Below are 17,310 nucleotides of genomic sequence, written 5' to 3'. Positions count from 1 at the left end.
AGTGGAGAGGGTCGTAAGTTTTAAGTTCCTCGGCATACACATCACAGACAAACTGAATTGGTCCACCCACACAGACAGCATCGTGAAGAAGGCGCAGCAGCGCCTCTTCAACCTCAGGAGGCTGAAGAAATTTGGCTTGTCACCAAAAGCACTCACAAACTTCTACAGATGCACAATCGAGAACATCCTGGCGGGCTGTATCACCGCCTGGTATGGCAACTGCTCCGCCCGCAACCGTAAGGCTCTCCAGAGGGTAGTGAGGTCTGCACAACGCATCACCGGGGGCAAACTACCTGCCCTCCAGGACACCTACACCACCCGATGTCACAGGAAGGCCATAAAGATCATCAAGGACAACAACCACCCGAGCCACTGCCTGTTCACCCCGCTATCATCCAGAAGGCGAGGTCAGTACAGGTGCATCAAAGCTGGGATCGAGAGACTGAAAAACAGCTTCTATCTCAAGCCCGTCAGACTGTTAAACAGCAACCACTAACATTGAGTGGCTGCTGCCAACACACTGACTCAACTCCAGCCACTTTAATAATGGGAATTGATGGGAAATGATGGGAAATATATCACTATCCACTTTAAACAATGCTACCTAATATAATGTTTACATACCCTACATTATTCATCTCATATGTATACGTATATACTGTACTCTATATCATCTACTGCTTCTTTATGTAATACATGTATCACTAGCCACTTTAACTATGCCACTTTGTTTACATACTCATCTCATATGTATATACTGTACTCAATACTGTTATGAACTTGAGTGAAGACCCAAAAGCGGTTTTAACAGAAAACAGAGTTCTTTAATGAAAAAACAGGAATGGCATAAATCCTCTTCCAACGTTGTCAGCGGAACAAAAGAACGTTAGTATAGTGCAGGTGGCACCTGCCAGGCAGACTCCGACAGGACAGGACAAGGTGGAAGCAAACGAGACGACAGCTTGCTTCTGGCATCAAAAAACACAAACAAGAATCAGACACTGAAAGTAGCAGGAACAGAGAAAGAAATAGAGACCTAATCAGAGGGGGAAGAGAGAACAGGTGTGAAAGAGTGAATGAGCTAGTTAGAGGAGATGTAGAACAGCTGAAGAATGAGAGACAGAGAAGGTAACCTAAAAGACCAGCAGAGAGAGAGAGTGAAGAGAAAGGACAGGAACAGACATAACAAGACATGACAGTACCCCCCCCCACTCACCGAGCGCCTCCTGGCGCACTCGAGGAGGAAACCTGGCGGCAACGGAGGAAATCATCGATCAGCGAACGGTCCAGCACGTCCCGAGAGGGAACCCAACTCCTCTCCTCAGGACCGTACCCCTCCCAATCCACTAGGTACTGATGACCACGGCCCCGAGGGCGCATGTCCAAAATCTTACGAACCCTGTAGATGGGTGCGCCCTCGACAAGGATGGGGGGGGGGACGAGCGGGGCGCGAAGAACGGGCTTAACACAGGAGACATGGAAGACCGGGTGAACGCGACGAAGATAGCGCGGGAGAAGAAGTCGCACTGCGACAGGATTAATGACCTGGGAAATACGGAACGGACCAATGAACCGCGGGGCCAACTTGCGAGAAGCTGTCTTAAGGGGAAGGTTCTGAGTGGAGAGCCATACTCTCTGACCGCAACAATATCTAGGACTCTTGGTCCTACGCTTATTAGCGGCCCTCACAGTCTGCGCCCTATTACGGCAAAGTGCCGACCTGACCCCCTTCCAGGTGCGCTCGCAACGCTGGACAAAAGCCTGAGCGGAGGGAACGCAGGACTCGGCGAGCTGAGATGAGAACAGCGGAGGCTGGTACCCGAGGCTACACTGAAAAGGGGATAGACCGGTAGCAGACGAGGGAAGCGAGTTGTGGGCGTACTCTGCCCAGGGAGCTGTTCTGACCAAGACGCAGGGTTACGAAAAGAAAGACTGCGTAAAATGCGACCAACAGTCTGATTGGCCCGTTCGGCTTGACCGTTAGACTGGGGATGAAAGCCGGACGAGAGACTGACGGAAGCCCCAATCAAACGGCAAAACTCCCTCCAAAATTGAGACGTGAACTGCGGGCCTCTGTCGGAAACGACGTCAGACGGAAGGCCATGAATTCGGAAAACATTCTCGATAATGATCTGAGCCGTCTCCTTAGCAGAAGGGAGCTTATCGAGAGGAATGAAATGAGCCGCCTTAGAGAATCTATCGACAACCGTAAGAATAACTGTCTTCCCCGCTGATGAAGGCAGTCCGGTGATAAAATCTAAAGCGATGTGAGACCACGGTCGAGAGGGAATGGGAAGCGGTCTGAGACGGCCGGCAGGAGGAGAGTTCCCAGATTTAGTCTGCGCGCAGACCGAACAAGCGGCGACAAATCGACGCGCGTCACGTTCCCGAGTGGGCCACCAGAAACGCTGGCGAATGGAAGCGAGCGTACCCCGAACGCCGGGGTGGCCGGCTAACTTGGCAGAGTGGGCCCACTTAAGAACGGCCGGACGAGTAGGAACGGGAACGAACAGAAGGTTCTTAGGACAAGCTCGCGGCGACGGAGTGTGAGCGAGTGCTTGCTTTACCTGCCTCTCAATTCCCCAGACAGTCAACCCGACAACACGCCCGTCAGGGAGAATCCCCTCGGGGTCGGTGGAGACCTCAGAAGAACTGAAGAGACGAGATAAAGCATCAGGCTTGGTGTTTTTTGAGCCCGGACGATAAGAAATAACAAACTCGAAACGAGCGAAAAACAGAGCCCAACGAGCCTGACGCGCATTAAGTCGTTTGGCTGAACGGATGTACTCAAGGTTCCTATGGTCAGTCCAAACGACAAAAGGAACGGTCGCCCCCTCCAACCACTGTCGCCATTCGCCTAGGGCTAAGCGGATGGCGAGCAGTTCGCGATTACCAACATCATAGTTACGTTCTGACGGCGATAAGCGATGAGAGAAAAACGCGCAAGGATGGACCTTGCCGTCAGAGAGAGCGCTGAGAAAGAATGGCTCCCACGCCCACCTCTGACGCGTCAACCTCAACAACAAACTGGCTAGAGATGTCAGGTGTAACAAGAATAGGAGCGGATGTAAAACGATTCTTAAGAAGATCAAAAGCTCCCTGGGCGGAAACGGACCACTTAAAGCACGTCTTAACAGAAGTAAGGGCTGTGAGGGGAGCTGCCACCTGACCGAAATTACGGATGAAACGACGATAGAAATTAGCGAAGCCCAGAAAGCGCTGCAGCTCGACGCGTGACTTAGGAACGGGCCAATCAATGACAGCCTGAACCTTAGCGGGATCCATCTTAATGCCCTCAGTGGAAATAACGGAACCGAGAAAAGGGACAGAGGCGGCATGAAAAATGCACTTCTCAGCCTTCACATAAAGACAGTTCTCCAAAAGGCGCTGGAGGACGCGTCGCACGTGCTGAACATGAATCGAGAGAGACGGAGAAAAAAATCAGGATATCGTCCATGTAAACGAAAACAAAAATGTTCAGCATGTCTCTCAGGACGTCGTTAACTAGTGCCTGAAAGACAGCTGGAGCGTTAACGAGGCCGAAAGGAAGAACCCGGTATTCAAAGTGCCCTAACGGAGTGTTAAACGCCGTCTTCCACTCGTCCCCCCTCCCTGATGCGCACGAGATGGTAGGCGTTACGAAGGTCCAATTTGGTGAAAAACCTGGCTCCCTGCAGGATCTCGAAGGCTGAAGACATAAGAGGAAGCGGATAACGATTCTTAACTGTTATGTCATTCAGCCCTCGATAATCCACGCATGGGCGCAGGGACCCGTCCTTCTTCTGAACAAAAAAACCCCGCTCCGGCGGGAGAGGAGGAGGAGACAATGGTACCGGCGTTGAGCGAAACCGACAAATAATCCTCGAGAGCCTTACGTTCGGGAGCCGACAGAGAGTATAATCTACCCCGGGGGAGTAGTTCCCGGAAGGAGATCAATACTACAGTCATACGACCGGTGTGGAGGGAGAGAAGTGGCCTTGGAACGACTGAACACCGTGCGCAGATCGTGATACTCCTCCGGCACCCCTGTCAAATCGCCAGGCTCCTCCTGTGAAGTAGAGACAGAGGAAACAGGAGGGATAGCAGACATTAAACAGGTTACATGACAAGAAACATTCCAGGATAGGATAGTATTACTAGACCAATTAATAGAAGGGTTATGGCGCACTAGCCAGGGATGACCCAAAACAACAGGTGTAAAAGGTGAACGAAAAATTAAAAAAGAAATGGTTTCGCTATGATTACCAGAGACAGTGAGGGTTAAAGGCAGCGTCTCACGCTGAATCTTGGGGAGAGAACTACCATCTAAAGCGAACAAGGCCGTGGGCTCCCCTAACTGTCTGAGAGGAATGTCATGTTCCCGAGCCCAGGTCTCGTCCATAAAACAGCCCTCCGCCCCAGAGTCTATCAAGGCACTGCAGGAAGCAGATGAACCGGGCCAGCGGAGATGGACCGGAAAAGTAGTGCGTGATCCAGAAGGAGAGGCCTGAGTAGTTGCGCTCACCAGTAGCCCTCCTCTTACTGATGAGCTCTGGCTTTTACTGGACATGAGGTGACAAAATGACCAGCGGAGCCGCAGTAGAGACAGAGGCGATTGGTGATTCTCCGTTCCTTCTCCTTGGCCGAGATGCGGATACCCCCAGCTGCATAGGCTCAGCATCCGAGCCGGCGGAGGAGGGTGGCAGTGATGCGGCAGGTGGCAGTGATGTGGAGAGGGGAGCAGCGGAGAACGCGAGCTCCTTTCCTCGAGCTCGGCGACGAAGATCAAACCGTCGCTCTATGCGAATAGCGAGAGCTATTAAGGAGTCCAGACTGGAAGGAACCTCCCGGGAGAGGATCTCGTCCTTAACCTCGACGAGGAGACCCTCCAGAAAACGAGCGAGCAAAGCCGGCTCGTTCCAGTCACTTGAGGCAGCGAGAGTGCGAAACTCAATAGAATAATCCGTTATGGATCGATTCCCCTGACATAGGGAAGACAGGGCCCTGGAAGCCTCCTCCCCAAAAACAGAACGGTCAAAAACCCGTATCATCTCCTCCTTAAAGTCTTGATACTGGTTAATACACTCAGCCCTCGCCTCCCAGACTGCCGTGCCCCACTCACGCGCCCGTCCGGTAAGGAGAGAAATGACGTAGGCGATGCGGGCTGCGCTCCTGGAGTAAGTGTTGGGCTGGAGAGAGAACACCACATCACACTGAGTGAGGAATGAGCGGCACTCAGTGGGCTCCCCAGAGTAACACGGCGGGTTGTTGATCCTGGGCTCCGGAGACTCGGAAACCCTGGAAGTGGGCGGTGGATCGAGGTGGAGTTGGTGAACCTGTCTTGTGAGGTCGGAGACTTGGACGGCCAGGGTCTCAACGGCATGTCGAGCAGCAGACAATTCCTCCTCGTGTCTGCCTAGCATCGCTCCCTGGATCTCGACGGCGGAGTGAAAAGGGTCCGGAGCCGCTGGGTCCATTCTTGGTCTGATTCTTCTGGTATGAACTTGAGTGAAGACCCAAAAGCGGTTTTAACAGAAAACAGAGTTCTTTAATGAAAAAACAGGAATGGCATAAATCCTCTTCCAACGTTGTCAGCGGAACAAAATAACGTTAGTATAGTGCAGGTGGCACCTGCCAGGCAGACTCCGACAGGACAGGACAAGGTGGAAGCAAACGAGACGACAGCTTGCTTCTGGCATCAAAAAACACAAACAAGAATCAGACACTGAAAGTAGCAGGAACAGAGAAAGAAATAGAGACCTAATCAGAGGGGGAAGAAAGAACAGGTGTGAAAGAGTGAATGAGCTAGTTAGAGGAGATGTAGAACAGCTGAAGAATGAGAGACAGAGAAGGTAACCTAAAAAGACCAGCAGAGAGAGAGAGTGAAGAGAAAGGACAGGAACAGACATAACAAGACATGACACAATACCATCTACTGTATCTTGCCTATGCTGCTCTGTACCATCACTCATTCATATATCTTTATGTACATATTCTTTATCCCCTTACACTTGTGTATTAGTAGTTTTGGAATTGTTAGTTAGATTACTTGTTTGTTATTACTGAATTGTCGGAACTAGAAGCACAAGCATTTCGCTACACTTGCATTAACATCTGCTAACCATGTGTATGTGACAAATGAAATTTGATTTGATTTGATTTGGTGGTGGTAGTAGTAGTGTTGGTGGTGGTTGTGGTGGTAGTAGTCGTGGTGGTGGTGGTGGTGGTGGTAGTAGTAGTGGTGGTGGTGGTTGTGGTGGTAGTAGTAGTGGTAGTGATGGTTAGCTCAGGCCTAGTTTGTCATAGGCTAAAGGATGATTTAGTGTGTGAGAGATAGGCGGTACCCTATCAATACCTGTACTTGTCACATGGGTGTGTCCCAAATGACACCCTATTCCCTATATTGTGTAGTACTACAGAAGGGACCTTGTCAAAAGTAATACAGTGCATCATATAGGGAAGAGGTAATAGGCTGCCATTTAGGACACATCCATGGTGGAACTACTAGGGCTAGTAGTGATCATTGAATCAGGGTTGAGTGAAGAAGCTAGAAGGGGATGATTTTGAGGTGAGAATGATATGAAGTGCAATGGGTATAAGAAATATCATAACAGGAATCCAAAGGATACGAGTTATTATTTCATGTGCAATGAGTCATTAACCATCAACCATAGATTGATGATATCACAATAGTCCGCTAAGACAATCTTCTTTTACCAGATGATTGGATGATCACATCTGGACTTCAGTGCTCACTCACACTTATCACCAGTGCTGGACACTCCAACACTCAGACATCATTTACAAACAAAGCATGTGTGTTTAGTGAGTCCGTCAGATCAGAGGCAGTAGGGATGACCAGGGATGTTCTCTTGATAAGTGTGTGAATTGGACCATTTTCCTGTCCTGCTAAGCATTCAAAATGTGCTAAGCATTCTAAATGAGTACTTTTGGGTGTCAGGGAAAATGTATAGAGTAAAAAGTTCATGATTATCTTTAGGAATGTAGTGGAGTAAAACTAAAAGTAGTCAAAAAATATAAATAGTAAAGTAAAGTATTTTTACTTAAGTACTTTCCTCCACTGCTTATCACAGCACACATTAACAGAACTAGAGTTAGAGTTTTAAAGGTAATTCACGGTTGAGCCGGAATGTGGAATGCGCAGCATCAATTATTATCAATCTCAGAATGCGATCTGAGAACGTTGGGGAAAATGTTTTTAAAGGCCATCGTCAGCTAGCTATACAGTGCTCTGCCCTATAGCATGCCTTAGATTGGGGCGGCAGGGTAGCCTAGTGGTTAGAGCATTGGACTAGAAACTGCAAGGTTGTAAGGTTCAAATCCCTGAGCTGACAAGGTACAAATCTGTTGTTCTGCCCCTGAACAGGCAGTTAACCCACTGTTCTTAGGCTGTCATTGAAAATAAGAATTTGTTCTAAACTGTCTTGCCTAGTTAAATAAAGGTAAAAAAATTAGATTGAATCCCAGCCTTTCAATCTTTAACCTTGCTGGCCTGTGTTTATTTTCTCCCTGAGTGCTGTTAAGACAATGGTCTGGTCTAGCGGTGCACTGTCTGTTCACAGAGCCCTAATTGGCCACAGCTTTGTTTGTACTGCAGTTGTTGAGAATTCATTTGGTGCATCGTGTATCCTCTCTCTCCCTGGTTGCTGACAATCTGCAGGGCTGCAGACAGTCCCACGCTCTAATCTCCTTAGAAGTACTCAGCAGAATGCAGCTAGCTAGCGCCCTAGTGCATATTCAGTTAGGGCAGTGCTGCTGTGTGGAAAGCAAGCTAGCTAGCTCACAGCCTGCCTGCTGCCAGTTTTTAACCGCTTTGTTCCAACCTCGGGGAAACTCCAGTGGTTAGGTGACTGTAGGCAGGTCTCTCATGTGGAAACATTAAACAGAGTTAAAAAAACAGTTTCCTCCTTAAATATTTGTGCTCTTCTCCTTCCTTGTTAGTGTTTCATCTTCCTTTCCAGAATTACTCTTGGACTACTTTAGAAGTGGATACATATGATACTCATTCATCTAACACAGATTATGTTCTTTTATGTACAGATGTAGGATCATAATTTGACCTATGTCTTATATTGTTTGACCAAAATAATCCTGCAGCAACAGAACATTTGAACGTTTAGTCCATAATGTTGCTTGATCGGTGCTAAGGCTATTAGCTGGACATATGTAGGTGCAATGTTGTTAATATAAAAAGTGCAATACAGTTATTATAACCATGTGTTAGTGTGGGTTTTCAGTGAATTTATGTAAATCACAAAGCTCATCTGCATTTCCTGTGGTTCTCAGCAACAAAAGAGTGATCAAATGAAGATCCTACAGCTGTACAACACTCTGATGTTTGTGACATGGTATGCGCGACCTAAGGCAATAGCTTCTTTATCTACAGTGTATGCTGAATATCTCTAATGAAAGTAGTGGCTAATATGATAGGGACGTGACCGGTCACTTGATAGCAACATGCATAGCAACCAGACCTTGAAGACAAGCAAAACAAAACTGTCAAATGCATTGTATATTTTCTCCTCTAATTAGTTAGGGATGTACATACTGTAGGAAAAGCAAAGGTGTCTCCATTGACGTTACAATGTCAACAAATGTGTTTCTCACAGATCACAGTGTTAGTGTAAATGACTTGAATTAAAAGAAAGTAGAAGAGAGGACTCTGTCCTTCAGCAGCAGTAGTTGACCCATCATACTTTTATGGTGGATTTTCTTGGTTTTAATTTTAAGAGTACCATCTGGGATGTGATTTCCCTGAATCCAGGCCAAAGCCAGGCCGGGCCCGGCAGTCTAAAAGAAGCCCTGTAATTACTACAAACTGGTTAGCCACCGTCTACCACAGCTCCTCGCAGGACCACCATTTACTGGAAATCCAGTCCCAAGCCCCAAGCAACCCCAGCCCCAGCCCACAACTTCAGCCTCAGCCCCAGCTACAGCTCCCCAGCCCCGGCCCCAGCTACAGCTCCCCAGCCCCAGCTACAGCCCCAGCTACGGCTCCCCAGCCCCAGCACCAGCTCCCCAGCCCCAGCTACAGCTCCCCAGCCCCAGCTACAGCTCCCCAGCCTCAGCTACAGCTCCCCAGGCCCAACCCCAGCTACAGCTCCCCAGCCCCAGCTACAGCTCCCCAGCCCCAGCCCCAGCTACAGCTCCCCAGCCCCAGCTACAGCTCCCCAGCCCCAGCTACAGCTCCCCAGCCCCAGCTACAGCCCCAGCTACGGCTCCCAAGCCCCAGCACCAGCTCCCCAGCCCCAGCTACAGCTCCCCAGCCCCAGCCACAGCTCCCCAGCCCCAGCCCCAGCTACAGCTCCCCAGCCCCAACCCCAGCTACAGCTCCCCAGCCCCAGCTACAGCTCCCCAGCCCCAGCTACAGCCCCAGCTACGGCTCCCCAGCCCCAGCACCAGCTCCCCAGCCCAAGCTACAGCTCCCCAGCCCCAGCCACAGCTCCCCAGCCCCAGCCCCAGCTACAGCTCCCCAGCCCCAACCCCAGCTACAGCTCCCCAGCCCCAGCTACAGCTCCCCAGCCCCAGCTACAGCCCCAGCTACGGCTCCCCAGCCCCAGCACCAGCTCCCCAGCCCCAGCTACAGCTCCCCAGCCCCAGCTACAGCCCCAGCTACAGCTCCCCAGCCCCAGCCCCAGCTACAGCTCCCCAGCCCCAGACCCAGCTACAGCTCCCCAGCCCCAACCCCAGCTACAGCTCCCCAGCCCCAGCTACAGCTCCCCAGCCCCGGCCCCAGCTACAGCTCCCCAGCCCCAGCTACAGCCCCAGCTACGGCTCCCCAGCCCCAGCACCAGCTCCCCAGCCCCAGCTACAGCTCCCCAGCCCCAGCCACAGCTCCCCAGCCCCAGCCCCAGCTACAGCTCCCCAGCCCCAACCCCAGCTACAGCTCCCCAGCCCCAGCTACAGCTCCCCAGCCCCAGCTACAGCCCCAGCTACGGCTCCCCAGCCCCAGCACCAGCTCCCCAGCCCCAGCTACAGCTCCCCAGCCCCAGCTACAGCCCCAGCTACAGCTCCCCAGCCCCAGCCCCAGCTACAGCTCACCAGCCCCAGCCCCAGCTACAGCTCCCCAGCCCCGGCCCCAGCTACAGCTCCGCAGCCCCAGCTACAGCCCCAGCTACGGCTCCCCAGCCCCAGCACCAGCTCCCCAGCCCCAGCTACAGCTCCCCAGCCCCAGCCACAGCTCCCCAGCCCCAGCCCCAGCTACAGCTCCCCAGCCCCAACCCCAGCTACAGCTCCCCAGCCCCAGCTACAGCTCCCCAGCCCCAGCACCAGCTCCCCAGCCCCAGCTACAGCTCCCCAGCCCCAGCCACAGCTCCCCAGCCCCAGCCGCAGCTACAGCTCCCCAGCCCCAACCCCAGCTACAGCTCCCCAGCCCCAGCTACAGCCCCAGCTACGGCTCCCCAGCCCCAGCACCAGCTCCCCAGCCCCAGCTACAGCTCCCCAGCCCCAGCTACAGCTCCCCAGCCCCAGCTACAGCTCCCCAGCCCCAGCTACAGCTCCCCAGCCCCCGCTACAGCTCCCCAGCCCCAGCTACAGCTCCCCAGCCCCAGCTACAGCTCCCCAGCCCCAGCTACAGCCCCAGCTACGGCTCCCCAGCCCCAGCACCAGCTCCCCAGCCCCAGCTACAGCTCCCCAGCCCCAGCACCAGCTCCCCAGCCCCAGCTACAGCTCCCCAGCCCCAGCTACAGCCCCAGCTACAGCTCCCCAGCCCCAGCTACAGCTCCCCAGCCCCAGCTACAGCTCCCCAGCTACAGCCCCAGCTACGGCTCCCCAGCCCCAGCCCCAGCTCCCCAGCCCCAGCTACAGCTCCCCAGCCCCAGCTACAGCTCCACAGCCCCAGCTACAGCCCCAGCTACGCTCCCCAGCCACCGCCCCAGCTCCCCAGCCCCAGCACCAGCTCCCCAGCCCCAGCTACAGCTCCCCAGCCCCAGCTACAGCTCCCCAGCCCCAGCTACAGCTCCACAGCCCCAGCTACAGCCCCAGCTACGGCTCCCCAGCCCCAGCCCCAGCTCCCCAGCCCCAGCTACAGCTCCACAGCCCCAGCTACAGCTCCCCAGCCCCAGCTACAGCTCCCCAGCCCCAGCTACAGCTCCCCAGCCCCAACCCCAGCTACAGCTCCCCTGCCCCAGCTACGGCTCCCCAGCCCCAGCCCCAGCTCCCCAGCCCCAGCTACAGCTCCCCAGCCCCAGCTACAGCTCCCCAGCCCCAGCTACAGCCCCAGCTACGGCTCCCCAGCCCCAGCCCCAGCTCCCCAGCCCCAGCTACAGCTCCCCAGCCCCAACTACAGCTCCCCAGCCCCAGCTACAGCTCCCCAGCCCCAGCCCCAGCTCCCCAGCCCCAGCTACGGCTCCCCAGCCCCAGCTACAGCTCCCCAGCCCCAGCTACAGCTCCCCAGCCACAGCTACGGCTCCCCAGCCCCAGCTACAGCCCCAGCTACGGCTCCCCAGCCCCAGCTACAGCCCCAGCTACGGCTCCCCAGCCCCATTCCCAGCTACAGCTCCCCAGCCCCAGCTACAGCCCCAGCTACAGCTCCCCAGCCCCAGCTACAGCTCCCCAGCCCCAGCTACAGCTCCCCAGCCCCAGCCCCAGCTACAGGTCCCCACCCCAAGCTACAGCTCCCCAGCCCCAGCTACTGCTCCCCAGCCCCAGCTACAGCTCCCCAGCCCCAACCCCAGCTACAGCCCCCCAGCCCCAGCTACAGCTCCCCAACCCCAGCTACAGCTCCCCAGCCCCAACCCCAGCTACAGCTCCCCAGCCCCAGCTACAGCTCCCCAGGCCCAACCCCAGCTACAGCTCCCCAGCCCCAGCTACAGCTCCCCAGCCCCAGACCCAGCTACAGCTCCCCAGCCCCAACCCCAGCTACAGCTCCTCAGCCCCAGCTACAGCTCCCCAGGCCCAACCCCAGCTACAGCTCCCCAGCCCCAGCTACAGCTCCCCAGCCCCAACCCCAGCTACAGCCCCCCAGCCCCAGCTAGAGCTCCCCAACCCTAGTTACAGCTCCCCAGCCCCAACCCCAGCTACAGCTCCCCAGCCCCAGCTACAGCTCGCCAGCCCCAGCTTCAGCTCCCCAGCCCCAGCTACAGCTCCCCAACCCCAGTTACAGCTACCCAGCCCCAATCCCAGCTACAGCTCCCCAGCAACAGCTCCAGCTCCCCAGCCCCAGCTACAGCTCCCCAGCCCCAGTTACAGCTCCCCAGCCCCAACCCCAGCTACAGCTCCCCAGCCCCAACCCCAGCTAAGGCCCCCAGCCCCAGCTACAGCTCCCCAACCCCAGTTACAGCTCCCCAGCCCCAACCCCAGCTACAGCTCCCCAACCCCAGCTACAGCTCGCCAGCCCCAGCTACAGCTCCCCAGCTACAGCTACAGCTACAGCTCCCCAGCCCCAACCACAGCTACAGCTCCCCAGCGACAGCTACAGCTCCCCAGCTACAGCTCCCCAGCCCCAGCTACAGCTACCCAGCCTCAGCCCCAGCTACAGCTCCCCAGCCCCAGCTACAGCTCCCCAGCTACATCTCACCTGCCCCAACTACAGCTCCCTAGCCCCATATACAGCTACCCAGCCTCAGCCCCAGCTACATCTCCCCAGCTACAGCTCCCCAGCCCCAGCTACAGCTCCCCAGCCCCAGCTCAACATCCCCAGCTACAGCTCCCCAGCTACAGCCCCCTAGCCCCAGCTACAGCTCCCACGCCCCAGCTACAGCTCCCCAGCCCCAGCCCCAGCTACAGCTCCCCAGCCCCATTCCCAGCTACAGGTCCCCAGCTACAGGTCCCCAGCTACAGGTCCCCAGCTACAGGTCCCCAGTCCCAGCTACAGGTCCCCAGCTACAGGTCCCCAGCCCCAGCTACAGGTCCCCAGCCTTAGCCCCAGCTACAGCTCCCCAGCCCCAGCTACAGTTCCCCAGCCTTAGCCCCAGCCCCAGCTACAGCTCTCCAGCCCCAGATACAGCTCCCCAGCCCCAGCTACAGCTCCCCAGCCCCAGCTACAGCTCGCCAGCCTCAGCCCCAGCTACAGCTCCCCAGCCCCAGCTACAGCTCCCCAGCTACATCTCCCCTGCCCCAGCTACAGCTCCCTAGCCCAAGCTACAGCTCCCCAGCTTCATCCCCAGCTACAGCTCCCCAGCTACAGCTCCCCAGCCCCAGCTACAGCTCCCCAGCCTTAGCCCCAGCTACAGCTCACCAGCCCCAGCTACAGCTCCCCAGCCCCAACCCCAGCTACAGCTCCCCATCCCCAGCTACAGCTCACCATCCCCAGCTACAGCTCCCCAGCTACAGCCCCCTAGCCCCAGCCCCAGCTACAGCTCCTCAGCCCCAGCTACAGCTCCTTAGTCCCAGCTACAGGTCCCCAGCTACAGGTCCCCAGCTACAGGTCCCCAGTCCCAGCTACAGGTCCCCAGCCTTAGCCCCAGCCCCAGCTACAGCTCACCAGCCCCAGCTACAGTTCCCCAGCCTTAGCCCCAGCCCCAGCTACAGTTCACCAGCCCCAGCTACAGTTCCCCGGCCTTAGCCCCAGCCCCAGCTACAGCTCCCCAGCCCCAGCTACTGGTCCCCAGCCCCATATACAGCTCCCCAGCCCCAGCTACAGCTCCCCAGCCCCAGCTACAGGTCCCCAGCTACAGGTCCCCAGCTACAGGTCCCCAGTCCCAGCTACAGGTCCCCAGCCTTAGCCCCAGCCCCAGCTACAGCTCACCAGCCCCAGCTACAGTTCCCCAGCCTTAGCCCCAGCCCCAGCTACAGGTCCCCAGCCCCAGCCCCAGGTACAGCTCCCCAGCCCCAGCTACAGCTCCTCAGCCCCATTCCCAGCTACAGCTCCCCAGCCCCAACTACAGCTCCTCAGTCCCAGCTACAGCTCCCCAGCCCCATTCCCAGCTACAGCTCCCCAGCAACAGCTCCAGCTCCCCAGCCCCAGCTACAGCTCCCCAGCCCCAGTTACAGCTCCCCAGCCCCAACCCCAGCTACAGGTCCCCAGCTACAGGTCCCCAGCTACAGGTCCCCAGTCCCAGCTACAGGTCCCCAGCCTTAGCCCCAGCCCCAGCTACAGCTCACCAGCCCCAGCTACAGTTCCCCAGCCTTAGCCCCAGCCCCAGCTACAGGTCCCCAGCCCCAGCCCCAGGTACAGCTCCCCAGCCCCAGCTACAGCTCCTCAGCCCCATTCCCAGCTACAGCTCCCCAGCCCCAACTACAGCTCCTCAGTCCCAGCTACAGCTCCCCAGCCCCATTCCCAGCTACAGCTCCCCAGCAACAGCTCCAGCTCCCCAGCCCCAGCTACAGCTCCCCAGCCCCAGTTACAGCTCCCCAGCCCCAACCCCAGCTACAGCTCCCCAGCCCCAACCCCAGCTAAGGCCCCCCAGCCCCAGCTACAGCTCCCCAACCCCAGTTACAGCTCCCCAGCCCCAACCCCAGCTACAGCTCCCCAACCCCAGCTACAGCTCGCCAGCCCCAGCTACAGCTCCCCAGCTACAGCTACAGCTCCCCAGCCCCAACCACAGCTACAGCTCCCCAGCGACAGCTACAGCTCCCCAGCTACAGCTCCCCAGCCCCAGCTACAGCTACCCAGCCTCAGACCCAGCTACAGCTCCCCAGCCCCAGCTACAGCTCCCCAGCTACATCTCACCTGCCCCAACTACAGCTCCCTAGCCCCATATACAGCTACCCAGCCTCAGCCCCAGCTACATCTCCCCAGCTACAGCTCCCCAGCCCCAGCTACAGCTCCCCAGCCCCAGCTCAACATCCCCAGCTACAGCTCCCCAGCTACAGCCCCCTAGCCCCAGCTACAGCTCCCACGCCCCAGCTACAGCTCCCACGCCCCAGCTACAGCTCCCCAGCTACAGCTCCCCAGCCCCAGCTACAGCTACCCAGCCTCAGCCCCAGCTACAGCTCCCCAGCCCCCAGCTACAGCTCCCCAGCTACATCTCACCTGCCCCAACTACAGCTCCCTAGCCCCATATACAGCTACCCAGCCTCAGCCCCAGCTACATCTCCCCAGCTACAGCTCCCCAGCCCCAGCTACAGCTCCCCAGCCCCAGCTCAACATCCCCAGCTACAGCTCCCCAGCTACAGCCCCCTAGCCCCAGCTACAGCTCCCATGCCCCAGCTACAGCTCCCCAGCCCCAGCCCCAGCTACAGCTCCCCAGCCCCAGCTACAGCTCCTCAGTCCCAGCTACAGCTCCCCAGCCCCATTCCCAGCTACAGGTCCCCAGCTACAGGTCCCCAGCTACAGGTCTCCAGTCCCAGCTACAGGTCCCCAGCTACAGGTCCCCAGCCCCAGCTACAGGTCCCCAGCCTTAGCCCCAGCTACAGCTCCCCAGCCCCAGCTACAGTTCCCCAGCCTTAGCCCCAGCCCCAGCTACAGCTCTCCAGCCCCAGATACAGCTCCCCAGCCCCAGCTACAGCTCCCCAGCCCCAGCTACAGCTCGCCAGCCTCAGCCCCAGCTACAGCTCCCCAGCCCCAGCTACAGCTCCCCAGCTACATCTCCCCTGCCCCAGCTACAGCTCCCTAGCCCAAGCTACAGCTCCCCAGCTTCATCCCCAGCTACAGCTCCCCAGCTACAGCTCCCCAGCCCCAGCTACAGCTCCCCAGCCTTAGCCCCAGCTACAGCTCACCAGCCCCAGCTACAGCTCCCCAGCCCCAACCCCAGCTACAGCTCCCCATCCCCAGCTACAGCTCACCATCCCCAGCTACAGCTCCCCAGCTACAGCCCCCTAGCCCCAGCCCCAGCTACAGCTCCTCAGCCCCAGCTACAGCTCCTTAGTCCCAGCTACAGGTCCCCAGCTACAGGTCCCCAGCTACAGGTCCCCAGTCCCAGCTACAGGTCCCCAGCCTTAGCCCCAGCCCCAGCTACAGCTCACCAGCCCCAGCTACAGTTCCCCAGCCTTAGCCCCAGCCCCAGCTACAGTTCACCAGCCCCAGCTACAGTTCCCCAGCCTTAGCCCCAGCCCCAGCTACAGCTCCCCAGCCCCAGCTACTGGTCCCCAGCCCCATATACAGCTCCCCAGCCCCAGCTACAGCTCCCCAGCCCCAGCTACAGGTCCCCAGCCCCAGCTACAGGTCCCCAGCCCCAGCCCCAGGTACAGCTCCCCAGCCCCAGCTACAGCTCCTCAGCCCCATTCCCAGCTACAGCTCCCCAGCCCCAACTACAGCTCCTCAGTCCCAGCTACAGCTCCCCAGCCCCATTCCCAGCTACAGGTCCCCAGCTACAGGTCCCCAGTCCCAGCTACAGGTCCCCAGCCCCAGCTACAGGTCCCCAGCCTTAGCCCCAGCCCCAGCTACAGCTCCCCAGCCCCAGCTACAGTTCCCCAGCCTTAGCCCCAGCCCCAGCTACAGCTCCCCAGCCCCAGCTACTGGTCCCCAGCCCCAGCTACAGCTCCCCAGCCCCAGCTACAGGTCCCCAGCCCCAGCTACAGCTCGCCAGCCCCAGCTACAGCTCCCCAGCCCCAGCTACAGCTCCCCAGCCCCAGCTATAGGTCCCCGGCCCCAGCTACAGGTCCCCAGCCCCAGCTACAGGTCCCCGGCCCCAGCTACAGGTCCCCAGCCCCAGCTACAGGTCCCCGGCCCCAGCTACAGGTCCCCAGCCCCAGCTACAGCTCCCCAGCCCCAGCCCCAGCTACAGTTCCCCAGCCTTAGCCCCAGCCCCAGCTACAGCTCCCCAGCCCCAGCTACAGTTCCCCAGCCTTAGCCCCAGCCCCAGCTACAGCTCCCCAGCCCCAGCTACAGGTCCCCAGCCCCAGCTACAGCTCGCCAGCCCCAGCTACAGCTCCCCAGCCCCAGCTACAGCTCCCCAGCCCCAGCTACAAGTCCCCGGCCCCAACTACAGGTCCCCAGCCCCAGCTACAGGTCCCCGGCCCCAGCTACAGGTCCCCAGCCCCAGCTACAGGTCCCCGTCCCCAGCCCCAGCTACAGCACCAGCTACAGCTCCCCAGCCTTAGCCCCAGCCCCAGCTACAGCTCCCCAGCCCCAGCTACAGTTCCCCAGCCACAGCTACAGCTACAGCTCCCCAGCCTTAGCCCCAGCCCCAGCTACAGCTCCCCAGCCCCAGCTACAGTTCCCCAGCCACAGCTACAGCTACAGCTCCCCAGCCTTAGCCCCAGCCCCAGCCCCAGCTACAGGTCCCCAGCCACAGCTACAGGTCCCCAGCCCCAGCTACAGGTCCCCAGCCCCAGCTACAGCCCCCCATCCCCAGCCCCAGCTACAGCCCCAGCTCCAGCTACAGGTCCCCAGCCCCAGCTCCCCATTCCCAGCTACAGCTCCCCAGCCAAGGCCCCAGCTACAGCTCCCCAGCTACAGCTCCCCATCCCCAGCTACAGCTCCCCAGC

General features: G+C 57.9%; 1 protein-coding gene across 1 annotated transcript; it reads left to right on the top strand.

Annotated features, from left to right (window-relative positions):
• Positions 1-8,304: 8,304 nt before the first annotated feature.
• Positions 8,305-15,331, top strand: LOC135519798 (uncharacterized). Its single transcript, XM_064945010.1, has 6 exons — positions 8,305-8,348; positions 8,765-9,053; positions 9,141-9,449; positions 10,683-11,294; positions 11,906-12,182; positions 14,487-15,331. The coding sequence occupies exons 1-6, from the start codon at positions 8,305-8,307 to the stop codon at positions 15,329-15,331; spliced, it is 2,376 nt and encodes a 791-aa protein (XP_064801082.1).
• The last annotated feature ends 1,979 nt before the right edge of the window (positions 15,332-17,310 follow it).

Source organism: Oncorhynchus masou, chromosome 29 (assembly GCF_036934945.1).
Source record: "Oncorhynchus masou masou isolate Uvic2021 chromosome 29, UVic_Omas_1.1, whole genome shotgun sequence".
In the NCBI taxonomy this organism is placed as follows: domain Eukaryota; kingdom Metazoa; phylum Chordata; class Actinopteri; order Salmoniformes; family Salmonidae; genus Oncorhynchus; species Oncorhynchus masou.
Note: the sequence above shows the minus strand (reverse complement) of the source record. Positions and strands in the feature narration are given on the sequence as shown.

Bases quoted from the DNA above. Each gene is read 5' to 3' on its own strand.
- LOC135519798 (XM_064945010.1), top strand. From the start codon at position 8,305: ATGAAGATCCTACAGCTGTACAACACTCTGATGTTTGTGACATG. The intron at 11,295-11,905 runs GCCCCAGCTACA...GCCCAACCCCAG, and splicing joins GCCCCAACTACAGCTCCCCA to CTACAGCTCCCCAGCCCCAG. The intron at 12,183-14,486 runs GTTACAGCTCCC...CCCCAACCACAG, and splicing joins GCTACAGCTCCCCAGCCCCA to CTACAGCTCCCCAGCGACAG.